At 29.9% G+C, this 27,460-nt stretch overlaps 4 protein-coding genes across 4 annotated transcripts; 2 read left to right on the forward strand and 2 right to left on the reverse strand.

The window, feature by feature from the left end:
- Nucleotides 1-8,379: 8,379 nt before the first annotated feature.
- On the reverse strand, nucleotides 8,380-10,669 carry K444DRAFT_612447 (uncharacterized protein). Its single transcript, XM_024880135.1, has one exon. It carries the CDS (start codon nucleotides 10,603-10,605, stop codon nucleotides 8,710-8,712), a length of 1,896 nt encoding a protein of 631 aa, XP_024737668.1. The 5' UTR covers nucleotides 10,606-10,669; the 3' UTR covers nucleotides 8,380-8,709.
- A 1,676-nt stretch (nucleotides 10,670-12,345) lies between these two features.
- K444DRAFT_612448 (uncharacterized protein) lies at nucleotides 12,346-12,647 on the reverse strand. The gene has a single exon (XM_024880136.1). It carries the CDS (start codon nucleotides 12,641-12,643, stop codon nucleotides 12,413-12,415), a length of 231 nt encoding a protein of 76 aa, XP_024737669.1. The 5' UTR covers nucleotides 12,644-12,647; the 3' UTR covers nucleotides 12,346-12,412.
- Nucleotides 12,648-12,987: 340 nt separating this feature from the next.
- On the forward strand, nucleotides 12,988-13,797 carry K444DRAFT_528042 (uncharacterized protein; the record flags this gene model as incomplete). The annotated part of the gene is made up of 2 exons (XM_024874681.1): nucleotides 12,988-13,197; nucleotides 13,240-13,797. Coding segments are annotated over 2 exons (768 nt in total), but the record flags the coding sequence as incomplete, so codon positions are not given.
- A 666-nt stretch (nucleotides 13,798-14,463) lies between these two features.
- K444DRAFT_612450 (uncharacterized protein) lies at nucleotides 14,464-15,579 on the forward strand. Its single transcript, XM_024880137.1, has one exon. The coding sequence runs from the start codon at nucleotides 14,619-14,621 to the stop codon at nucleotides 15,291-15,293; it is 675 nt and encodes a 224-aa protein (XP_024737671.1). The 5' UTR covers nucleotides 14,464-14,618; the 3' UTR covers nucleotides 15,294-15,579.
- Nucleotides 15,580-27,460: the final 11,881 nt, after the last annotated feature.

Raw genomic sequence — 27,460 nt, forward strand, 5'->3', positions numbered from 1 at the left:
GATATAAAATTATATAACTATATCTTATATCTTATATTTTATTACTTATATTCTATTATTTATATTTTATATCCTATATCCCGTAACTATATATATAACTTCCAAAGAAATAACTATACTAATATTAGAAACTTTCTAAAAATATAAAAAAATAGTATCTTTTTCTAATTATATATAAATTTTCTAATCCGGCCTAGTATTAGATTCCCAAATACTCTATATATCTATATTACTTTTAAGGGTTTTAGTTATAGGAATAGTAGAAGCAGAAGCTATAGAAGTAACTAGAAAGCTCTTAATAGAAGTAAAATAGAAATTAGAATAATATTTCTCTCTTTTATTTATTTTTACTAGTAAGGCTTTAAAAGTATTATCTATTAGTTTATTTTTACTATTTTTATTATTTTCTTTTTCTTTAAATTTAGTAATATACTATATATAAATATTACTAAAACATTTATTAAAATTACAAGTATTTCGGAATCTAAATTAGTAAATATTTCTATTTTTAAATCGAGCTTTCTTAGTTTTTTATTTCTCTAATATATATTTCTATAAATAGTATTCGGGTTTCTTATATATAAAATATAACTTCGAAATATAATTATTATAATTATAGGACTTGAAATAGTTATTATAGGTTCCCAAATTATAGTTAGATTTATATTAATAATTTCCGAATAAATGGTAGTTTAAAGAGTTTTAAGAATAGTATTTTCGATTAGTAAAAAAAATCTGGGTATTAATCTATTATTTCTTCTTATAAGTAATAATAGATAATTAGAGCTTATTAATAAGCTAGTCAAAATTATTAGAAAAGTCTAAGACTATATATTAATATACTAGTAAGCCTTAATAAGAGATAATAATCTTATTATATAGGAATTTAGTAATTTATAAAATAGAAATAAAGCTATATTATAATTTATATAGGTTATTAATTAGTAGTTAGATAAGCTCAAATATTATTTTTTTAGGGTCTTTTATTATTATAATTACTAAAATAATAGTATTTCATTTATCTAAATTTTAATAATAATAACCGGGGCCTTTAAAGAAACTATAAATATTTATATAGGCTTTTATATATATATATTAAGAGAACTAGTTATTATAAAAGTAGTCTTATACTAGTTTCTTTAATATAATAGGAAAAGCTCTTACTAATATCTCTTTTAAGAGCTCTATATATTAGTAGATATTAAAAAAGATAATAAGTTTTTAGTTGAAACTATTATTAGTTCTATTATATTTCTATATCTAATATATACTTTACTATTTCTTTAATAAGCTTCCTAGTAATAATAGTAGGAATTAACTAAGGGTTCTTTAGATATAGTAGATCTAGTAATAGTAATAAAAATAAAAGTAGTAAATAACCTTAATTTAGAAAAAATAAATAGATATTTTAATTTAACTAGCTAGTTAACCGAGAATATTTAGTTCTTTTCTATCTAGTTCCTTCTAGAATAAAATAAATTAATATAATAGGTTTCTTTAGAAAATCTATTCTAATTAGATTATTTTTAATAATATTAGCTTTATACTAAATATATATTATTTCCTTCTAAATAATATTAAATAAAGACTATATTATAATAAGATATATATAGTTCTATTTAATATAAATACTATTATATTAAAAGTATTTTTAAAGGATTTATAATTTAGTATAGCTATATTAACTAAAGGTTATATTAGTAAAGTTCTTAAAATTATTTTTAAATAGATCCTATAGGTTCTTATTAGAAGTTCTATATAATATATATTAATATAGCTTAATATTTAGATATTTCCGAAAATCTATTTTTATAATATTATTAGTATTAATTCTATTTTTCTATTTCTTAATTAACTCTTTTTCTTTTTTATTATCTATACTAAACCAAGTTTAGTTTCTTTCTAGTATATATATATAGTTTATAGTAAGAGATATTTAAAAATAAAGTAGTTTATAATAGGTTTATAGAAAGAGTTTAGTAATAAAGATATTTAAAATATCTAGATACCTGATTTAAATACTAGATATTCAGATATCTAATAAGATATTAAAGTAAATATTTCACTTTTAAATATTTCACTTTTAAATATTTCATCTATAACGAGAAATTTAGGAAATAAAATATTATAATTTTAGAAGGGTCTAAAGTTTAAAGAACTCGATTTTTAATAATAAAATCAAAATAGTAGTTAAAAAGCTTTAAAGATATATATAAAATATATATTCCGAAAAAAGAATCCTATAAATATAAATATTATATAAATGGAAAAAATAATTTCCAAAAAGGTAGTTTTAGAGCTAAAAGAAATTAGTTTTAAAGAATAATAAAAGTTAAATAAATAAATAATTAATTAAATAGCTAACTATTTTTTAATTAGTAAAAGCTAGTATCTTTTTTTTAGGCTACTAAATACTTTTCCGGAATTAATAATAGTTCTTTCTTTTAACTAGAAATAAACTACTTGTTTTAGGCTACTAAATGCTTTTCTGCAGTTAATAGTAGTTCCCTGCTTTAACTAGAAATAAATACTTTTCCGGAATTAATAATAGTTCTTTCTTTTAACTAGAAATAAACTACTTGTTTTAGGCTACTAAATGCTTTTCTGAAGTTAATAGTAGTTCCCTGCTTTAACTAGAAATAAACTATTCGTTTTAGGCTATTAAATACTTTTCTAACTAGCTAGATCTTTTTCTAATCTATAAATACTTACTAATTAATAAAAGACCTAGCTAGTTAAAAAAGTATTTAGTAGCCTAAAATAAGTAGTTTACTTTTAGTTAAAAGAAGAAACTATTATTAATTCCGAAAAAGTATTTAGTAATCTAAAAAGAAAATACTAGCTTTTATTAATTAATAAATAATTAACTATTTAACTTCTATTATCTTTTAAAACTAATTTCTTTTAGTCCCAAGATTATCTTTTTAGAAACCATTTTTTCTATTTATATAATACCTATATTTATAGGATCCTCTTTCCGAAATATATATCCTATATATATTCTTAAAGCTCTTTAACTACTATTTCGATTTTACTATTAAAAATCGAATCTTTTAAGCTTTAAATTCTTTTGAAATTATAATATTTTACTTTCTAAATTTCTTATTATAAATAAAATATTTACTTTAATATTCTATTAAATATCTAGATATCTAATATTTGAATTAGATATTTAGATATTTTAGATAACTTTACTAACTATATATAAATAGTATTCTATAACTTATATAATAGTACTATATATTACTAATAGATAGATATTATAGAACTATATTTATATAATATCTTATAAGCTTATATCTAATTAATAATTTTATTTAATTATAATTTTTATATTAATCTATCTTATAAGCTGACTAGAGAACTAAATCTAAATAATAATTCGGTTCTAAAGGTTATAAAACTATTATATAATATATTAGAAACTAGGAATTACTAGTTTAAAACTTATTATTTCTATTATATTAATAAGCTTTTTATAAAATAGTTAACTTATAACTCTTATTTCTTTTATAGTAAATAACTCTTTAAAATTATTAGTTTTTAAACTAATAATATCCTATTTATTAGAACTAATAATTTTATAAAAACAAAATAACTAAAGTTCTATAAGGCTAAGTTCTTAGTTAAGAAATATAAATGCCTTATTATTAATTATAATCTTAAGTTTAATAAAGGTATTATTTATATAGATACTACTAGAATTACTCTTATATAGGAATACTAATATAAAACCCTTTAAACTATTTCTATAAAGAATATTACTATTATAAATAATAGAAATATTATTTATTAAGATCTCTTTATTAAAAACTAATATATTATCTAATATATTAGAGAAATATATATTATATTAGTCTATTAACCAGAAGCTTTATATAATCTATTAATTATTACTTAAGCTATTAAACTTTTAGAAACTAATATAAAAGTACTTAATAAATATATTTAATAGTAAATTAAAAATATTACTAAAGAACTAAGATTTATAAAGCTAGTAAAAAAGTCCTTATATTTAATTATTTTTATAAATACTTTATTTATAAATAATAGAAATCTCTTTTCTTAAATCGGATATATTCTAGTTCTAGTAAACGGAACTAGATATACTAATATTATTTACTAGTTCTTTATTAAATACAAGAAAATTACTAGAAGTATTCTAGTTTCAGAACTCTATAATATAACTTACGGTTTTAATATAGGTACTTTAGTTAAATCTATAATTAATAAAGTATTAGAAATAGAACTACTACTAATAATCTATATGAATTTGAAGTTATTATATAAATGCCTTATTAAATTAGGAACTATTCGAGAAAAACATCTAATAATTAATATAATATACTTCTACTAGATATATAAATAATAAGAGATTATAGAAATTAAATAGATTAAGGGAAAATCGAATTCTATTAATTCTATAATAAAATTAAAGCTAATAAATACCTTTAAGTATCTAATTAATATAAATACTATATAATTAGATATAGAGAAATAGGTTAGGTATAAATAGGACAGAAAATAGATATATAGAATAGAAGAATATTATAGAAATAGAGGTTATATATAAAAGGCTATAGCCTTTAATATATAACCAAAACCCTTAGAAGTAATATAAATATATAAAATATTTGAGAATCTAGTACTAGACCGGATTAGGGAATTTATATATAATTAAAAAAAGATACTATTTTTTTGCGTTTTTAGAAAGTTTCTAGTATTAGTATAGCTATTTCTTTAAAAGTTATAGTTACGGGATATGAGATATGAGATATAGGTAATAGAATATAAATAATAAAATATAAAATACGAAATATAGTTATATAACCTTATATCCTATTAGTAACTCGACTAATAGACTAGATCTCTTTAAGCTTAGCAGATTTAAAAATTATATATTAATACTATAATACTATAATCTTTACTTCTAAATAATAATAACTTTACTAACTATATATAAATAATATTCTATAACTTATATAATAGTACTATATATTACTAGTAAACCGATAATTATATTATTATTTTAATAATTTATTAATTAATAAAATTCGAAATATATTAAAATAAATAAGTTATAATATTAATATAAAAGCCTTTAAATATTTTATAAAATATTATAAATAATATTAGAAATTCAAATACTTATTAAAATAATTTAAATTTAATTTAAGAAATAATATTAGCTTTAATTATTTTATTATAATTAATATTTATTTAAGCTTTTTTAATTAGATTATAATAAATATTAGAAAATATATTACTAAAAAAGAATTTATTTAATTTATAAATATTATAAATATTAAAATTAAAATCGGTTTTATAATAGTTTATAATTTTATTATTATAGCCGAAATTAATAGAATTAATAAGAATATTATATTTTAAATAGCTTTTAAAACTATTAATAACTTTATAGAATCTAATAATATTCTTTAATTTTTTAATTTATAGTATTTTATTTTAAATAGTTAAATATAATATTCTATTAGAAATAATATTATAATAATTAATAATATTTAAAAAAAAGTAATAATAAAAATTTAAAGGCTTTAAATTAAATATTAAATTATAAATATTTATAAATTTCTTTTAAATTTATATATTTTTATATAATATAAAAAGAATATTAATTAATTTAGTAATTAAAATAAGTTATATAAGTTTATAATAATAAATAGAAAGTTTTATATATTAGTTCTATTATATAATAATATTATTTTTCGTTTAATTTTTATAAAGTTCTTTTATATAAAAGATATTAAAGTTAGTATTAATAATTTTAAACCTAAAACCGAATTTTATAATAATACTAAAAGTAATATAAATAAGAATTTTTTTATTATTATTTTATTAAAATATAATAGAAAATACTTTTATAAAAATCCGAATATTATAGTATTTTTATAAAATAATAACTTATATAAGAATTCTTACTAAATTAAAATTATTAGTCTTTTAATAAAAGATATATTTAAAATTATTTCTAGATTTTAAATATTAAAAGAAAATATATATTTTTAATTTTTAATTTATTAATAAAATAAAAATAAAAATATAAAAAGAAAGTTTAAAAAATCGAAACTAATTATTTAAACTTATAATAATAGTAAGAAATATATAGTATTAATATATTAGCTAAAGAATTATTTTCTATATTATAAACTTATTTTTAATTAATAATCTTATTTAATAATAATTTCTATATTAATTTATTTTATAAAATTATTAAATAACTAAATCTAAATAATAATTTCGTTTTAAAAGTTATAAAACTATTATATAATATATTAGAAGCTAGAAACTATTAGTTTAAAACTTATTATTTCTATTATATTAATAAATTCTTTATAAAATAATTAATTTATAACTCTTATTTCTTTTATAATAAATAATTATTTGAAATTATTAGTTTTTAAATTAATAATATCTTATTTATTAGAAATAATAAATTTATAAATATAAAATAACTAAAGCTTTAAAAAATTAAATTCTTAATTAAAAAATATAAATACTTTATTTTTAATTATAATCTTAAGTTTAATAAAAATATTATTTATATAAAAATTATAAAAATTATTTTTATATAATAATATTAATATAAAAACTTTAAAACTATATTAATTAAAAATATTATTATATATTAAAATCTTTTTATGAAAAATTAATATATTATTTATTATACTAAAGAAATATATATTATATTAATTTATTAACTAAAAGCTTTATATAATCTAATAATTATTATTTAAACTATTAACTTTTCGGAAATTAATATTAAAGGATTTAATAAATATATTTAATAATAAATTAAAAATATCATAAAAGAATTAGAATTTATAAAACTAATAAAAACCTTTTTATATTTTATTTATAAATAATAAAGATCTTTTCTTCTAAATTAGATATATTCTAGTTTTAGTAAATAGAATTAGATATATTAAAATATTTTACTAGTTTTTTATTAAATATAAGAAAATTAATAAAGGTATTTTAGCTTTAAAACTATATAATATAGCTTATAGTTTTAATATAAATACTTTAGCTAAATTTATTTAATAAAATATTAGAAATAGAACTTTTATTAGTTATTTAAATAAATTCGAAATTATTATATATATACTTTATTAAATTAGATATTATTTATAGAAAATACCTAATAATTAATATAATATATTTTTATTAAATATATAAATAATAAAAAATTAAAAGAAAATCGAATTTTACTAATTTTATAATAAAATTAAAAGTATTAAATATTCTTAAATATCTAATTAATATAAATATAATATAAGGAAATTAGCTAAATATAAAAAAAATAGGAAATAAATATATAAAATAAAAAGAAATAAATATATAAAATAAGAGAATATTATAATAAAAATATATATATAAATAAAACTATAACTTTTAATATATAATTAAAATCTTAAAAATAATATAAATATATAAAATATTTGAAATATCTAATATTAGACTAGATTAGAAAATTAGTATATAATTAAAGAAAAATACTATTTTTTATATTTTTTAAAAAGTTTTAATATTAATTATTAGTTTACTAATAATATATAGTATTATTATATAATTATAGAATACTATTTATATAAGTTAGTAAAGTTATTATTATTTAGATATAAGAATTATAGTATTATAGTATTAATATATAATCCCTAAATCTACTAAGCCTAAAGGGGTCTAGTCTATTAGTTAAGTTATTTATAGGATATAAGATTATATAACTATATCCCGTATTCTATATCCTATTACCTATATTCTATTATTTATATCTCGTATCCCGTATCTTGTAATTATATATATAATTCCCGAAAGAATAGCTATACTAATATTAATATAATTATTTTTTCGGGAATTATATATATAATTACTAGATTCGGGCTATAAGTAATAGAATATAAATTATAAGATATAGTTATATAATCTCGTATTCTATAAATAACTTAATATTTAGAAATAAAAATTATAATATTATAATATTAATATATAGTAATTAGTTTCTATTAAATTTAATAGATTTAGGAATTATATATTAATATTATAATATTATAATTTTTATTTCTAAATATTAATTACTTTACTAACTTATATAAATAGTATTATATATTTCTAGTAAACTAATAATTACTTTAAATTTTTTAAATTATTAATAAAATTAATAATTAAAATAAATATATTTATTATAAGAATTTAATTTTTCTCTTTATTATATAATTATTAAATTTCTAATAAATCTTTTAATATTTTTATTTAATAAAATTATTATATTAAATAAATAAATCAAAAAATTATTAAATTATTTTAAAATTTTAAAATTTTAAAAATTAATTCATATAATATTAAATAATTTTAATTTTATTCCTTTTCCTTTTATTTTATTAATATGTCTAGTTTCTTCTCTTTAATATTTTCAATCTAGCACTTTCGTTAAAGTTTGATTTCATATCAGTGACTTTCATAGGGAAATGCAGCGTTCTAACCACCTTGCTCTAACCCTTACCTCTCGAACCCCATCCCAACATCAGAAGTCCACATGTCGACGTGATCTCCATTCTCTCGACACAGTGGCTTTGATTAGTTAAAGCCTCAGCACAGGCGACAATTTTAATAATCACATACAATTTTTCGCAGTTTTTCAATTCGATATTCTTTCGTGACCGGGCCGAAGCAACTATTATCAAAGCCTTACTACAATAAACTCCAATAGGTAGCCCAGATTCCCTCGACCCACTTACTTTCGCCACTCTCCACTTCGGCAGTGCGCTCGATGGTCAAGTCGGCCTGCATGCAGCGGAACTCAGGCGGTTCGTGGATCGAGAGTGCATCCTGCGGTTGTCCCGGGCGGATGAAGTAGCCCGCACGCATCCAATTAGAATGGATGAGGGCAAAAATCACCTGCGGCGGGCCCTTCGCCTGCAGCAGCGGAGGCCAGAAGGAAGCCACGAGGGTCTTGAGTGTGTCGATGGCCGAGTCGCACTTGTCAAGCGGCATTGCGTGGCGAGAGCAGTAGTCCTCCCAGGTATCCAGTCCTGCCACCCAGCAGGCGTTGATATGCAGTAGAAGAGACGGGGACGACAAGGCTGCACCCAACCCATTCCCATCATTGCTCGTGATGCGCTCGACAGTCCGCTGCCACTCTCGATGCGTTGCCTGCTCGGCTTCAGCGTTTTCTTGGGACTGATAACTTGCCAGTGGCAACCAATCCTGGGATGGGAAGCAGAACTCGGCTGCTGTTTGGGACGGACCGAGAGTTGGAAGACGATCATGGAGCAGGAAGCGGAATTCTAGGGAGCGGAAATACTGCAAGGCGCTGGCAGAGACAACGTCATTCAGGAACAGGCTTTCAGGATAGCGTGCTGGCCGAGGACCCCGGCTAGTCATGGAGTCGGTGCCACTAAAGCCGATATCAAAGTGGTTTTTCCCGAAAAAGACTTGGCGGGCGTCACGCCGGAACGCATGACTCACAAGGAACAGCTGCGTCGGGGGTGCCCAACAGTGACAGAAGCGCGTGTAAGAGGTGTGGCGGCGTTGACAGAAGCAGAATTGCCCCTTGTGCGTACCGCGCTTCTTGCCCTTCCAGCAGGCCCGGAACTGGCATGCGTAGTGGCTACAAGTCCAGCACCTGGACTTGCGGCCTGCTGGCTCCCATCCCCAATCCGAGGCATAGTGTGGACACTCGTGGTCGGGGCCTAGCCGGCACTGGCTCATGAGGCATGCCTGGTGAACGTTGGGATGGCACACATCATACGGAGGTTCGCAAGACCGGCTCAGGCATCCTCTCCGGTAGGGCAGTTGGTAGCCGAAATCGTGGCCTGGACCGAAGATCCACGACACCTTGCTCAAGGGCGCCACGAGGTCCGTATACTCGAGAATGCGCAGGCGCAGCTCGGGGGGAAGGCGTGAAAAGCCGGAAAACTCACTTGTAACTCTTCGTCCCTCGGCTTGTAAGCCTGCGTCGCGGGCGATTTGCTGGAGCCTAACATCGTGGCTGGGCTTGGGGCCGAGTCGAATATGGCAACCCGCGAGAGTGGGCAATTGATATAGTGGTGCCACAATATACTGTGCTGTTTCAACATCAGCCACGTCGCAGACCAGACCGAAGTCAAGAGCGTCGGCCATGATGTGGCGGGAAAGGTAATCGGCCGTCGTCTCCCACTCCGAGAGTAGGATCTGTGCAGAAGAACAGTCTGCTTGTAGCATTTTGTCGTCCGACGAGGGACAATTGGGAGGCGCGTGGCGTTTCTGCGAACCGTTGGCCACGTTTAGTTGTACCGTGAGGCAGGTAAGGGCGAGTAGCAGCTTGGGTTGAAGGATGCGTAGATTTCCCAAGTCGCCAGCGCGACGGTATCGGATAACAAAGCGGTTGGTAGAGTAAAATAAGAGCGATGTCTCGGTGTGTACGATACGGCATATGCGCATGAGGGCGAGAGACGGCGACAGGTTGGGTCGCTCATCGTCATGCTCGTTTTCCATGGGATTGAGTAGAAGATCTCGGCCGCTGTTAATAACAAGCCCAGCGTCCACATAAATGTGGCGTCGAAGGCCGGGTGGGAGGTCGAGAAACCTGGAAAAGACTGGTAGCATTGCTATTCGAAGGCGAATATCGATTGGCGATTATGGATTCAGCGGGATGGAGAATGCTGAAGGAAAGAGAGAAATAGAGAAGTGGGAAGGAAATAGGTACAGATTTTCCTGCATATGCACTAAGCCAAGAATACAGCGGAAAGGCGTCTTTCCGAGTGAAAGCGTGGCTCGGCTCAGGGTTCGCGTTCATCTCGTCTATGAAAAACGCGGCATTTTTAAGCGCTAGGATTTCGTGATGAAACATCTTCTTCCCTTGAATGCTTGTGATAATTCTTCATACTCTTCACATACGAGTACACACTGTGGTCCCTGATTGATCAAACGACTTTCTGGAAAGGGCGTCTGCCATGTCCTGAAGCTAGGTGAGTTGGATTTTGAAAGCAGACATCCTGGCGCCTAATTTTGGAAACGTTGAGGCCGGCTTGCATTTGACCTGCATTCTGCTATTTTTCAACACGACAGAATAACTGAATATAGGCCTTACTCATTAGTGTAAAGGTTTATTTACTCCCTGGCCTCCTCGTCGCAAGGCTCGTCGGTTGTCGTCATTCCGAGATTCCAATGTCAGATTCCTGGAATGTTAGAGTTGTTACAATCAAAAAGTTGAGCCAGGAAGGCCAAAAGGTGAGGCCAGTCAGCCTGCCGAATCCCGGCATCTACAATTAATTACCAAGTCAATCCTGTCGGCCCTCAGACGACAGCTGCCTTCTATTTTCAATAATATCAAGAATAGAAATAGGAAACTGAAATACCCAAGCTCGAGCTCAAGTATATATATGCTTGTTCCTAGCGGCACAAGTAGCAATATTCATTCTCAGTACAGTCTCGCTCATTCAGTGTATTTCTCCATTGCCATATCTTCCCCTCGTCATTTCTTGATTCTTTTCTGTATCTCGCCATTTACTGTCGTCTATCCCCTGCACAATGCGCCTCCACTGGGCAATAGCGCTGCTCTCATATATCTTCAGCCTGAGCAATGGGCACCAGATGAACGTCTGGGACGAGACAGAAAGGAACACAGTCTTCTGGTCACAGACCTCAGTCACCAACGCGGACGAGTTCAGTGGCACCCGCTTCCAGGCGCTCTACGACATTGCACAAGCGAACTTCGACGACGTCAAGTTGCGATCGGACGCCCCGACCAGGGATGGGAATTTACTCGTGGCGGCGCTATGGGATCCAATCACCAGCGTCGTCTATGCGTCTACCATCCCCCGGGGTGAAGCCTTCTATAACCTCGTATTGACCAAGGCAAAAACGCGGGCCCCTGTGTGGTGGTCACGTGGGAGCGAGATCTCACCTTCGCTGGCCTTCCACGCTGAAGACGGGGCGTACTTCCTCATGGAATTCGTGACACACCGGTATTCGGCCCTCGTCGATAACGCCGATAGCGACGATGATAATGTCCTTAATATTCTGAGGGAAACCAGGTACGCGCCTGGCTCTAAGGTAGTGGTCTGGGGCTACTTCAACTCCGACCCTGCCAGTGTGAAGGGCACTGCTGAAGGCCCAGGAACGGGCCGTCGGATCGGGCTCTGTGGCACGACTGGCGCCACGGCCACCAACAAGCCGCGCGACCCAACTTGCAAGAAGCTCGCCGGCCGTCTGGGGGTGACGCCGGATCCGAACGCCGACGACCCGTATCCTGCGGAGCTGGACGAGGCAGATCTTCTGCTCCTGGGATGCGATAATACCGTCCTCGCTCTGCAGGATCCCCCTGCCCCAGGAGCGCCAGGTGCAGTTCCAGCTCCAGCGCCCTCCCCGGCGATGAAGGTCCGACAAGTCGATTCTCCTTCTGCTGCCCCTTCTACTGATCCGTCTGCTTCTCCTGCTGTCCCTTCTGCTGATCCGTCTGCTTCTCCTGCTGTCCCTTCTGCTGATCCCTCTGCTTCTCCTGCTGCTCCTCCTGCTTCTCCTCCTGCTTCTCCTTCTGCTTCTCCTCCTGCTTCTCCTTCTGCTTCTCCTCCTGCTTCTCCTCCTGCTCCAAGTGCTTCGGGCTCGGATGGCCCCTTGCTCGTGTGCCCCGCCTCCGCAGCATCCCCCCCTACCACCATCACTATTTCAGTCTCGTACGACCCGACCCCCTTGAGCGTCGCCCTTCCCCTGGACACCGAGACGGGAGCATGTACGGGGGCATGTTCAGCAACTTTAACTCCAGCTGCCGCGACGAGGGCCGCAACGACGACGACCTTCCAAACTGTAGTGGCCACGGCCGCAAGCTATGGCTGCTCGTTCCAGGGAGACAACCCTGGTAGTGGAGTCACGTCCGCATACTGCGTCTGCTCCCAGGGCCAGTCGACCACCATTACCGCTGCCCTCCCCCGGAACAGCGCTGGCGACGCCATCCCGAGCGGCACCAACAGCTGTCCCTACACGGCCTGGCCGGGCACCGCGGCCATCGCCCCCACGACGACGCTCGGCCCCGCCTCGACGAATATCGCGGCCTGCCAGGTGTGCGTGCCGGTTGTTGTCAACGAAGATTCTTGTACCCCGATCCCGAACTGCACCCCACAAGGGGCCGTGGCGACCGTCTCCATCGGCTCGTCGCCCGTCAATGTCGGCACACTGACAGGGACCGCGCTATACACATCCGTTTCGAGCGCGCTTGAGAGCATCTGCCCGTCGGTGACCCAGACCACAGCTCTAACGCAATGTAGCGGCAGTGCGACTGTACCCAACATCGCCTACGCTTCGGGCGACGACTTAGCCACCGACGGCGAACTGCTCGTTACTGCCGATATCAGCGGGTACAATACTACTCAGCTCCGTGACGCTCTTATTGTCTCGCTGGCGACCTCTGCCCAGCAGGCCGCCACAGGATCCAACTGCTATGTGCCAGAGGGCAGCGCGGGGGTAGGCAGTCCCGCTCCCAACCCGAAGGACACTTTCTGCAACAGCGCCTGGTTCTACGAGGCCAACTATTTCAACCCTTGGTGGCGCCAGGCGGCCTACCCCGGCCCAACGGACTTCATCCATGCTACGATCGAGTTCCACACGGCGCCTCAATCCATCCTCCAATTTGTGTGCGACTTCATCGACATAGCCATTGATGCCCTTGCCCTCGTCGAACCCGAGTTTATTGTTGAGGATGCAGAGCTCGAAGAAGGTATCAATCTTATTTGCCAGACCAATGAAGGGAAAGAAAGCTCGGCAAGTACTGCAAGCGGTTCGAACCCTGACGGGACTACTTAGAAAAGAGGGTTTCCTGTATCTTTTTGGCTTTTATATCTTGGTTTTATTTCGATGTGGCGAAGGTGGCGGGGTGAGAATCCTTTTGGCCTGCAAGTCTACTACCTAGATGAGAAAGTCTCCTATTTTTTATATATGTTTTGTTTCGATTTCATGGGGGCAGCGGAGTGAGAATTGAATTCGTATAAGACTTTTGCGCACTCAAAAAAACCGGGGGCAATTTGGCGACCACAAATTTTGATAGCATAAATAGGTGGATATAAGTACGAAAAGCTCGCGTACCAATGTCTCAAATCGTCTGGCACCTCATCTACCAACCCCGAGGTGTTCTAGCGTAGCAAAATTATCTTCGTCCGGCGAGACATGGTCCGTACTAGCAGGGGGGCCTGGCTCAGGGCGAAAACGCGATAGATTACTAATACTGTAAGTTTCTAAGTAAAGGCAGGCACTTTCGCCCTGAGCTAGGCCTGCGGGTACGGACCATGTCTCGCCGGACGAAGGGATAGCCGAAGTTTAGCGCTGCCGGCCCAACCACACCCTTCTTCGACCTGCTTCTTTCCCTCCGAACATCTAAGCTGGTCGGACCTCAAAAGCACAAGGGTCCCCTCTTCTCAAGTCGACTAAGAGAGGCAGCGTATCGACCGGCTGTAAGACCTTCTGGCCACAACCTCCGCAACCCAGCTAAGCCATCGTAGCCGCGCGCTTGCAAGGTTCTCAAAACACTCTTGGGAGGGAAGGCAGTGAGAAATCCAACCTATTTAATACCTGGAACCTCAACCCTATTTGAAAATCCTCTTTATACAAAGGCCTTCCTCAACGCCAACATGCCCAAGCCAGTGTGCCGAATCAGATGGCGACGGGGGGAACCTCTCGGCCTGATCGAATACACATCACCTACTTTCCTCGATCTCCCAAGAGAGGTCCGCGATCAAATCTATTATACCGTTCTCGTCTCGCCAAATCCTATTTCCGTATGCTCAATGCATTATACATGGACTACCAGATCCCAAGACAGGAGATTTACGTCGATCGAAAGGCTTACTCTAGATCCTAGTTGTCCAATACTCGCACCGCCCACGTTGGCCATTATATCTTGCAGCCGGCAACTAGCGGTCGAGGCTAGAGCGGCCTTCTATAGCCTCAACACATTTCGGTTCGCGGGTCACGAGGCCTGGCAGCCTATGTACCGGTGGCTCGACATGATTGGGGAAGGGGCAAGGGCTCATTTGCAAAATCTTATGGTAGAAGTGCTTCTTCCCAAGGGGCTTATCCAAGATCGGCATGGCAGCCACGAGTTCTGCTACCACTACGGGCTTCCTTGGCAATTTCGGAGAGTGGCGTTCAGTTGTGATTCCGGCAAAGATTCTCGGGAGCCAGTAGATTATCTAAGCCCTGCTATCGAAGCTTGTTTCCGCATCCTGGGCAAGGCAGGACGCGCTCTGACCCTGAGATTGGTTCTATCTGAAGACTTTATTCCGGGTGAAAGGGCTAGTGTATAGGCTGGGATAGCCTGGCCGTTCCGAACCAGGTGGAGCGGTCGAGCAGGGAGTTTGCAGCGGACCGGATTACGGTCCTGTGGGAGGGGAAGGGGGAAGGGGTGGGCTTCCGGGACAGTTTTCTAGACAAGAGGGCTATTATCGAGGCCCAAGGTTGGGAAATCATCGATATACGAGTCGCCCCCCTCAAAAAACCCACGATATTATTTACGATGCGTAGAGCTTTGAATGCTTCTTGTTCTAGTTAAACTAGCGGACTATCTTCTATACAAACGAAATGTTGACAACCTATAGCACTTACAAGCGATCCAACCATGTATGAGAGAGTAAAGAGAAACCAACACCGAGAGATAGGAACCTTCAGCTATCTACCCAGACCGAACTACCACCTTTGGAAACCCTGCTAAGCGTCCAACCTAACCCAACCCCTCGGAAAGCGGCCCTTCACCCGAGTAGGACGCCACTCGGGTTAGGGTTGCTATCACTCGCAACCACCAGCTTATTTAGAACAGAAGCGTACGATGGGGTAATGCCTGCCTGACTAGTTGAGCCGAATGGAGTCACGCCATTCACGTCTGGGCTCGCCGTCAAACTGTTTTTCCGCCTTCACCTTATTAACATCCATCTTCCCAATAAAGTCTTGAGTAGAGATATACCATCCCTTGCAAGGAATACACAAGCATGCAACGAGCAGGGTCTACTTATATGAAGAGATATGATGTTTTGCCTGGAGAATGTCATACACCTGTCTCGCGTAGGCCCGGGTCGTCCCCTTGTAATCGGTAGGCCGGAAAGGGGGAGCCTGGACAAAGGTCCTCCATCCCGTCTGTGTGTCAGAATATGCGTTTGGGATCCATTTGACTACCTGACTGGCAGAGATAGGAACTCGGGCTTCGATATAGTGGGACTCTGAAGAAAGCGTAGAGTGTGTGGCGTAAACTGGTGTGGCTGCCCCAAGCCCCGGAAGGGTCGAGGCGCAAGCCAAAAGGCACAAAGTAGCTTGGGTTATAAAGCGCATAGCTAAGGCGGGCTTAAATAATGATAGTATACGAAGACAACGGCATAAAGTATCGGGAATACAGGGCATTATTTTATAAAGGCTACTAAATGCCCTGTAAGGTCTTACTTTAATCTCCCTGTAGCTAGTCCTAGTCCCCTGTAAGCCCTGTAAGGGTCCCCTGAAATGTGGCTTACCTCGCTAAACCTCTAATTTCGATAATTTTTTAATTAGTTCGATTTTATCTATCTAAATAACTATCTATTATATAGCCACCTTCTCTTGATCCTTCTTCCTCCCTTCTTTATACTCATTCCCCCCTTCCAAACATATTATCTCCTTTATATAATCAGGAATTACTATAATTCACTCTTGAATCTTGCTCCGGGGAAGGTCTTTCTAGTATTTCTCCCACCTTACTCTCAGCTTCTTCCTATTACTAGTAGGTCCCCGCTAAGTAGTTTCCTTTTTTATCCAGAACCAGGCTTTCTTAATTATTTAAGATCAGGTAAGTTTCCTAACCAAAGTATCTTTATAATCTTTTATAGATTATAAATCTCCCTCTAGTAATATAATTTATAAGATCCTATATTATTCTCTTATATAAGAGTATTAGGATAATTCTTTTAGTATTTCCTTATAAATAGCAAGAGCTTCTTAATTAAGATCTTCTTCTAATATTAATACTAATTAATTCCTCCTTATTTATTCTTTATAATATAAGTACTAGTTTTCTTATTATATTTTTATATCTTTTATATTCTTCTAAGGGCCCTTCTATAAGCCTTCTTTTATTTCCTTAGCTATTTCCTTTACTTCTTTTCCCACTTCTGTTTATTAGCCTTCTTAATTAACGAGTTCCTCGTATTAAGATTAGCTTTATAATCTCTCTTCTCTTATAAAGTCTTCTTTTCCTATATATAATAAGGCCTCTTTTTATTATAAGAAAAAGATTCCCAAAATATAAACTCAGAAAATCCTTTCTACTTTCTTTATATATAATACTTATTATATACTTTCCTAAATAATCTCTATATATATTTCTTTTCTCTTATATTTTCTAATTAAATAATAATTTCGTTTATAAAAATTATATCTTTCTAATTATTAAGTATCTAATATTCTTATTTTAAGTACTAGGCTAATCTTTTTCTTTTACTAAGGATATTTAAACCAGGATTAACTATTAGTTTATACTAAGAGTAGCCTATTATAGGAGGGAAACTATAATAAGACAAAAACTCATATAAAGTATACCAGAGTATAAAACTTAACTTAATAGCAAAATAATAAATTAAAAGCATAAATAGTAAAGTATAAATAGTATATAATATATAAAAGCTTAATTAATTAAATACTCATAAAGAATTATTCTCTAAGTCTATAGAAAAACTAGCTTTCTTATATAATTTCCGCAAGTTATATATAAAAGGCCGCAGCCTTTACTATATAACCTAAATCTTAAAACCGCTAAAATAATACGATTTTTAATAAGTATAGCCTGCCATATTATATCTGATTCCCTATTTATTTATACTTATTTCCTAAATACCAAAAATAATAGAAAAATCCTATTTAGAGTCTAAAATAATAAAATATTCAGGATCTTTCTCTATTAGTTAATCTAATTTCTTTTCCGTATACCTAAAATAAGACTTATTACCTTTAAATAGTCTTATTTCGTATTTCCGAACTTGCTTAAAGGTAATCCGAACCCGCTTAGCTATATTTTTATACCAAATCCAATATAGTTCTCTATATTAATTAGTATCTGCCTTTAACTATTACTTAATTTCCGCCTTTACTATAGGGTATTAAGGAGGCTTATTATAGTAAATTATATTATAAATTATACTAATATACTCTAAATAAATAGCTTTTTCGAATTTCGAATTATTTATTATATTCTTAAATTAACCTTTAATAAAAGGAGAAAGCTCTAGATAAGAGACTTTAATAACCTTATAGAAGACTTTATTTTCGTATATTTTATCCTTAATAGTAACTAGACTTATAGGAACTATAGTAAAAGGCCTATTAAGTAATAAATTATTATTAAGCTATTCTTTAACTTATATATTATCTGAGAATTAATACTTTCTTATAATTCCAGACTTATAGATTACCTAGCTAAAGGTATTTATTTGTCTAGTTAAATAAACTATATTCGGAGTCTTTTTTCCTATTTCCTTTAATAAATACTCGCCTATTTCCTTAGCTACTTCCGGCTCAAATTTATTAGAAATAGAGGAGTAATTAATATCTTTAAAGAACTTCTTATTAAAGGTAATAGCCTTTTTATAGTCTATAAGGAAAATATAGCTAATATTTCAATATTCTTTACTAAGATAGAATTCGCTATTTAAGGCTTTAGTAATAGCTAGATCTTTAGTATTGTTTTTATACTAATTATAATTAATATTTCCAGAAGTAAAGTATTAGGCTAGCTAAGAATAAGTAATTAGGTAAACAGGATACTTACTTAATATCTTATAAAATCCGAGCCATATTAATAGATCTGCTATTAAAAGTTAAGAGGCTAAGGTAAAGTAGCTATTACTAAGATCTCTATATATTAATATATTATCTTTTCGGAGATAGAACTATAGTATCTCTATTTCTTTTATTAAGAGCTCTTAAATACTAAGCTTCTTAATCTATTTCAGGTAATTCTTCTTATAAATATAGCTATTTATACCCAAATTAGTAGTATTAGACTCAGGAATAGAGATTATAGTATTGAATTAGAGCTATAGATTAGGGCGGAATTAATTAGAAATACGGTACTTATATTTATACTTTTCGATTTCCTGGTTCTTAAAAAAGAAATCTCGTATTTCCTTATTTACTCAAGTAATAGAAATATGCTTCTTGCCTTTAGTAACTTTATAAATCTTAGTAACTAGCTTCAGAGCATTCTTAATCTCTCATATATTAATAGAGAAAGTATTAGTAAGTTACTAAATATATATTATATAGGGAGCTTTAAGGAATTCATTATTAATTCTATAGTATTCTTACTTATAAATAGGTCCTATAACTCTACTATATATCTCCTTAAAAATATACTTATTCTATTAAGTAAGTATTAATTTCTATTTAGCTAATATTTTATAAGTATACTAAATGCCTTTATTAAGTTCTCTGGACTTAATATTCCTAGTCTTTTGCTTTTTAGTTCTGGATATAATTAAGGGAGTCTTTTTAGATAGTATTTTTCCCTTTAGTATAAAGGGCTTCTTTTTGCTTTCTGCTATTTTACTAACTTTATACTTAGTCTGGTATTTAAATCTTTACTATTTATTAGGAGTCTTAGGCTCAGCTTGCTTTCCATTCTTACTAGGTTCTTCTTATCTAGTTATACTGGTTCTGCTAGCTTTATTAGTAGTCTTCTTACTAGGCTTTACCGAATTAGCTTTATTTTTCTTAGCTAGGTCCGGTTAAATTAAAGCTGAAATTATAATAGGGGCCTATTCTTTAGGCTTATCTCGGAAAGCAGGAAAAGGCTTATTATTATAAATTCCCTTAATTAGGATTCCGGAAGTATTAAAGGTATACTATCTAGCTTTAAGATTATTAGCTAATAGTAGCTTAAACTCTAATTCTCTATATTCCGAAATAGCTTTAGTATACTTGAATACCTTAGTAATATCTGATTTAGTAAATATACTAGTATTCTAATATTTCTTGTTTTTAATATATTCTAAAATAGCTTTATTAATTAACTAAATAGCTTTATATACTAAAGCTTTTATTTTAAAAAGAAAATATAACTTCTTATAAATATTCTTACTAAGATTATTATAGATATTATTAATATATTAGCCAAAAGCTTTATTATATAGTATAATTCTATTCTGACCCTTAGTATTAAGACTATTTATTATAGTCTTAATCTTATTAAGCTTCTCTTATTTGCCTTTAGAAATGCCTTTAATAATATTCTCGAATTCCCTATTATTAGCTTAATAGTTCTTTAGCTCTTTTTTAGTTAATTCCAGTCTAGTTCTGTCTCTAATAAAGGTTTTCTACTTTAAAAGCTTATTATATATACTATTTAGCTTATCTAAAATATTTATATTAAATTCGGTAATTACAGCTATCTTTTCTGGTATTAGTAGGCCTTTTATAACTACCCAAGCTTCTTTAATACTCTGAACTTTAATACTATTAATCTATAGGCTTTTAATAATACTACGGCTTATAAGAACTAGCTATTATACTTTACTAACTTAAGAAATCTGTTTTTTGGCCATTTTATTATTTTTAATAGATTATAAAAATATTATTAGTATAATAGTTATAGGTTATAAAATTAAAGGTTCTCGAGATTATAAGGATTTCTTTTAAGTATATTCCAAAACAAAGAATAAATTGAAATAGTCTTGAATTATATAAATATATTATATATATTCGAGTTTTTCTTTTTTTCTAGTAAGAAAATAAAGCTAAAATAGTAATATATATAATAGGGAAAATAGGTATAATAATTAGGTATATTTGAGGTAATATAGTTATAAATTAGAAATAATTATAGAAAATAAAATATAAAATTAGGCTTTTATTATAGAAAAGAATATAAATATATATATTTAAGGAAATATAATTAAGGAAATAATTAAGGCAGGTTAAACTAAATAATAATAATAGGGAAATAAGAAAGTAATATAATAGAAATATAAATATAGTAATAGTATTTAAAGTATTAAAATATAAAAGAAAATAATAAAAATTTCATAATATAAATATATTCCGATTTCCTATTTATTTAAAAACATTTCTATTAACTTAAAAAATAATATAAAAAAAGAGAAATAATATAGGAAATATATAAAAAGTAAAATATATAAATATACTAAAGATATTAGGGAAAATATAAAATAAGTATTAATAGAAAAGAAATTAGAATAATAGAATTAAGAAATAACTTAGAATAAGGTATTATTTCTTCTAAAACTAATTCGTATTTTTTCCGAAAGCTAATTATATTTATTTAGTATTTATTAGAATTAACTTTAAATAATATAAAACTATTTAATTATTTGGGACTTGAAAGTAATATCTATATTAATAAAGGTAATACTAAAGGCATTAGAGTATATAGAAAAGAAAACTATAAAATAATATAAATAGGGTTTATAGTATTATTATTAAATTTGAAATAATTAATATTAAAATTAATATAAAATATAAAAAAATTCGATATTTCAAATTAGTATTAAAAATATAGGAATTATTTAAATAATATTTAATAATAAAAAACAGATTAATAATAAGAATTAGTAAATTATATTAGCTTTTTAAAAAAGTAATTGGTTTCTAGTAATAAAATAGTATCTTAATTAGGGAATAGGTTCTATATAGAAGAAGTTTTCTTTATATAGAAATAGAAATATATAATATACTAACTAAGCCTTAATATAAGTTTTAAAAGTAGCTATAGTTATATTAAAAAGAAAGTGGGTTTTCTAATATAAAATAGGCTTTAAATAGGCAAATCTAGTTTATTTAATATCTAATAAATTCCCAGAATTATATATTATTAAGTATTTTTAGAAATAACTATTAGGTTTAATAAGGTTTCCCTTTCCTCTTATAAGGCTTCTAGTTTAGCTATTTTATCTATATATAACTCCTAATTAGGAAGTTTATTTAGGTATTATAAGAAAACTTATAATAGTAATTTAAGTTAAAATCGAGATTTATAGATATTATAGTCGAGCTTTAGACTAGTATAAGCTATAAGAATAGCTAGTTAAAAAGGCAAGTAAAGCCTTTAAAAGGTTTCTAGTTTAGTAAGATATATATAAAAGATCCCCTTTCTTTTTCTTTTCTTTTTCTAATTCCAAATATAATTACTATTTATTATTATAGTTCGGAATTAAGAGTCTATAAGATAACTTTTTTATTTTTCTATTTGTTTTTATACTAAAAGAGATCCTTTATATTTAATTCCCAAGATCTAGTAATAGAATTTTATATATTAAGAATACTATCTAGTAATAGTAATTAGATAATAATAAGAAATAAGTAATAGTAAAGCTTATCTAATTTCTAGAATAATAATCTAATAATAATATTCTTTAAAAGTTATAAATAATAATTAGAAGAAAAATTCAAAAGATATATAAGGAATTAAAAATAATAAGCTTTATTCTAGGTTAATAAAAGCTTTTATTATTAGATACTTTTTTTAAATTCTCCATAAAAGAGATATATTTTATTTTTTCTAATTCTAGTAATTCTAGAATATATATAATAATACTAGTAGCTTTCTTAATTTCCTAAATACTATTTTACTTATAGTACTCTATAACTATTTCCCTTTCTAGTTTTATATTTGTTTTGAAATATTTATTTATAAATATATATTTATTATTAATTTTATTTTTAGAGAAATACTAGAATCTATTTCTTTTAATAAACTATTTAAATTAATTCCTAATATATATCTTTTAAAATATAGTACTATTAAGTTCTTCTAGTATATAGTATTCTTTTAGTTAATTCATATATCTTACTTTATATAAGTCAAGCTAGTAATATAATAGCTTTATATTTTTTAACTTGTTTTAATTTATTAATTTAATATTATATATAAGAACCAGATTCTTTTTAGAAATAGGCTTTAAATAAATCTAATAGGTAATATTAAATTACTTCTTTCTCTCTTAATATCTTCTGTTTTTCTTTATTCTGGCTTTTTAATATCTTTATTTCTTATCTATATTTGCTTTATATATATTTCCAGAAATATTTCTCTATTATAGACTTTATTTTATTCAAGTATTTTCTAGATTAGAAAGTATATTTCTATAAATAATACTACTTTCCTACTATAAACTATATAAAAGGAAATAAATCTAGTTAGTTTATATATAATAACTTGGTTAGTAAATAAAATATATAATAGTAAATTTACTTAAAGCTTTTTTCTATCTATTATAAATACTATAAGTACTTAAATAATTAGTTAATATTCTTTTTTAATTATACTATTTCCTTTAGAATTATAGGCCAAAATAATAATTTTATTAATTCCTAGCTTATTAAGTTCCTGAATTATTACTTCTTTTAATTCTGATTTATTATTTATTTTAAGTTATCTAAATAAACTATACCTATAAATAATTTCTTTCTAAATAAACTTAGTAACCTTCTTATTAGTTAGGTTCTTTAAAGGTTTAGCTTTAATCTATCCTAAGAAATTATCTCTAGTAATAACTAATAAGTTGTATTCTTTATAGTCTAGTAATTTAATTATATTAATTCTAAGGTAATAAAAAAAAGATATAGCTTTTATTAAATATAGAGCTTTTTCTTATTTTCTTTTATTTTTATACTAATAGACTTTATAAGTATTAATATATTTCTATATATAGTTATAGTAACCTTTCTAGTAATAATAACTAGCTATTAAATAAAAGATACTTTCTTTTCTAGTATATTTAATCTTATTATATAGTTCTTTAATAATGATTTTTCTTTATTTTTAATTATTAATAATAAGTTAAGATAAGTATACTTTATATTACGAGTACAAGATCTAGGGCCTAGAAAGCATAGTTAGACTGTCTCTATTTCAATGATTCAAAGCTAAAGAGAGAAGAGAATCCCAAAGGAGCCTCGGATCTAAATAATCGCAAGCTACGTACGGGCCTATATAGTAGCTTAAGCTCGGGGTTACGTATAATAATCAGGTAACTATAGATACCTTGCTCAGATACCAGATACCTCTCTAGCTCTAGTTTAACTCCTACTAGTACTATATATTATAATAACCATAATATTACTCCCTTCCTTAAAGTAAGCTTATCCCCGAGCTTTGAAAGTCCCTATTAAATTTCCAAGTTATAGGTCACATATTAAAGGCCAGGGCCTTTTATATATGACTTTAAAGGATTTCCGTCTATATTATATGGTTCCGGTAATATATTATTCTTAGTATAGTCTAACTAATAAGAGAGATTCTGGGGCAGTCCTGGCTATTCGGGGTTCTTATTATAGAAGCTCTAAAAAGCTAGGGTACTATTACTTAATAAGGAAGCAGGATACTATTCCGGATCTGGGTCCTATTCTTTCTACTAGACTCGGTACTTTAGCTTCCTATAAAGCAGTTTTACTACTTATATCTCTTAAACTTTATACTTTATTTCCCTATCTTATAGTTCTAATAGTAAAGGCTCCGGATTTACTTATCCGGAAAGGGGGTTATCTAAATCTTTATATAGCTTCTCTATATAAAATACCGGATATATTCTTATTAATTCCGAAAGCTTAAGCCTAAAGAAATATCCTACTTATTCCAGGATTTCGTATGGTTCTTCTATTTAGTAAGCCAGCTTATGGCTCGAATAATTATTCTTCTAGTACTTAGTAGTAATCTATATTTTATTTCTTACTCCGAAGTCTATTAGTTAGTGATATTTATTAGCTTAAATAGTATAATATTCTTATATTCGTATTATATTCTCCTATATCTTTTGCTATAATTTATAAAGCCATATTACTAGGGCCTTTGCCTCCTATCTATTTAGCTCTTCTTTTGGGATACCCAATTATATTTGGGTTTCCTAGTTAAATAATATCTGCGGTTTATAGCTCTTTTCTATAAGAAACGGGAATTAGCCTATAGTCTCATAGACCAGAGCTATTTACTAGTAATTAATTATTACTATCTATTTATTCTAATTATTCTGGTAGTAATTCATATAGGAATATAGTTATTAGTTAAAGTACTAGTTAATAATCTCTATCTAGCTATTAGTTTAGGGATAATTAGTAATTAATAACTTAAGCTTTATACTAATATACTTATAGAACTTGCTCCAGAAATCTAATATAAACTAGGGGCCTTAATTAAATACTATAATCTCCGGGATACTAACTTAGTAAACTATATAGGTAAGAAATAGGAGTACTAACTCTTTAGCTATTACTATATCTTGGATAAGAATTATAATAGGGCGCTTATCTAGGTAATTAATAAAGATTATTACTATATTATACTTATTCCTAACTTATTCCTATTCTCTAGGCATTTCTTAAAATATACTAATATATATTACTAGGAATAATCAGGAACTAGTAACAAATATAAGAGCCCTGGCTTCTTATTTCTAGAGATATAGGATTATTGGCAGGTATAGTAATTATTTCTATACTAATTAATATTTATACCTTAGCCTAGCTAGTAATAGCGGGCCTAAAGAAGCTATTAAAGCTTAGCTTATTCTAGGTATCCTATTAGGGGCTATACGTATACCTCCTAAATAAGAGTAGTATATAAAGGTATCTCGGGTATTATTATATTATTAGATATAAATAGTTTGCTATATTATAAGAAAAGGCCGTCTTATAATATCCAAATACCTTTCTTCTTATTTCTTACCTTATCCTATAGCTCTTCTAGCTCTAGTAACTCTTAGTTCTTGCTTAATAGCTTATCTATTAGCTAAATACTATTATATTAGGTTTCTTTCTAAGCCGGGCTTATAAAGGCCTTAATTAGGGCTAACTAGAAATCCCGTATAATATTATTATTAATCTTTTATTATAAGAGGAAAATTTGGATTCGGTAGGCTACTATTACCTTATCCTAGGCAGTTATATTCTTGTATTTCCTACTTAGGATATTTGCTTATTTATTTAACTTACTTGCCTAATATATAAGCTTGAAATAGTAGTAGAAAAGATACTTTACCTAGTAAGCTTGTTTTACTAAGAGCTTCTTTATAGTTATAAAGTACTTAAGGGCTTAGTAGTCTAAGTAAATCATAAAGGATACCTCTTATAGGCCTTCTAGCTCCGCTTACTATTTGGTTAAAGAAAGAATAATAGCAAGTATCTCTTTATTATAAATATTATAGTTTAGCTCTACTGACTATATAGTCTTAGAAAAGAATACTACTAGATACTAGAGTCCTATCTAGAAGTCTTATTATAAGAAAATACCGGCTATAACTTTATTTAATATATCCGTTTTAATTATAGTAGGGAAATTCGGGTTATAGTAATATAGAATTAATATTGAGAATATAGCTTACTTTAGCTTAGTAAAACCTTCTTAATACTAATCTGTCTACTTAAATAGAACTTCCTTATATATTAGAGCTATTAGGGGCTTTATTATATGGCTATATTCCGTAATAAAGTACTAATAAAAGTTATAAAAACCCAGAAAGCCTTATATTTCTTTAATTATCTTTAGTAATTACTAGTTCTTAATAATTACTATTTTATCTAGGTCTACTTTAATACCTCTAGTAAAGATAATAAAGCCTAGATACTTTATATAAGTAACCTTAAACTCTAATTTCTTAATATTTACTTAGAGGCCAGTATCCTATAATTACTAAAGAACCTTTTATATATAGTCTTTATATTCTAGGGAATTATTTAAGTAAATTAGGATATTATCTAAGTAAGCTATATAAAAGATATTAAGGTAATTAAAGAGGATATTATTTATATATCTTTAATATATAATAGGACTATTAGTTAGGTCTTCCTAAAGAACCTTATACTTATAGGCCCTATATCTTATACGGAATATTATAAGTTCTTCTAATTCTGGATCTATTCGGATCTAATAGAATACTTGCCAAATATCTAGCTTTATATAAACCTTAGCTTAAGCTAGCTATATAAGAGTCTTATAAATAAGGGAAAGAGAATAATAGTCCTTTTATATTAAGTCATTTAGCTTATAATAGTTAATATAAAATCAGAGAGCTCTATTAGCCTTCTTTATAAAGAGAATTAGAGATATAAAAAGAGACTAGCTTAGTTTAATAAAGCTCTATTAGAGATTCTTTTTAAGAAAGCACTTAACCTCCTATAGCTTATGGATTAACTATTAACGGAGTAGGGAATACCCTAGGCTCTCTGGGCCTTTGGGATTATTAATCTAAATCTTATAGTTATATAATTAATACGGGAGTAAGATATTTAATACTTCCTTTAAGAAAATATCTATAAAATCCTTAAACTCCTCTAGTAAGACTCTTACTAGCTATTATAGCTCTATCTCTTCTAGCTATTACTTACCCGGAATAAACTTGTTTTCTTACTATAATTCTAGCTCTTTATTAATCTCGAAAAATAATATTATAAAGAAAAGGTTCTCTTTCTTCTATAGGTTTATCTAGAAAGCGGCCGGTGAGATATTTAT

Source organism: Hyaloscypha bicolor (genome assembly GCF_002865645.1).
Source record: "Hyaloscypha bicolor E unplaced genomic scaffold K444scaffold_58, whole genome shotgun sequence".
Lineage (NCBI taxonomy): Eukaryota > Fungi > Ascomycota > Leotiomycetes > Helotiales > Hyaloscyphaceae > Hyaloscypha > Hyaloscypha bicolor.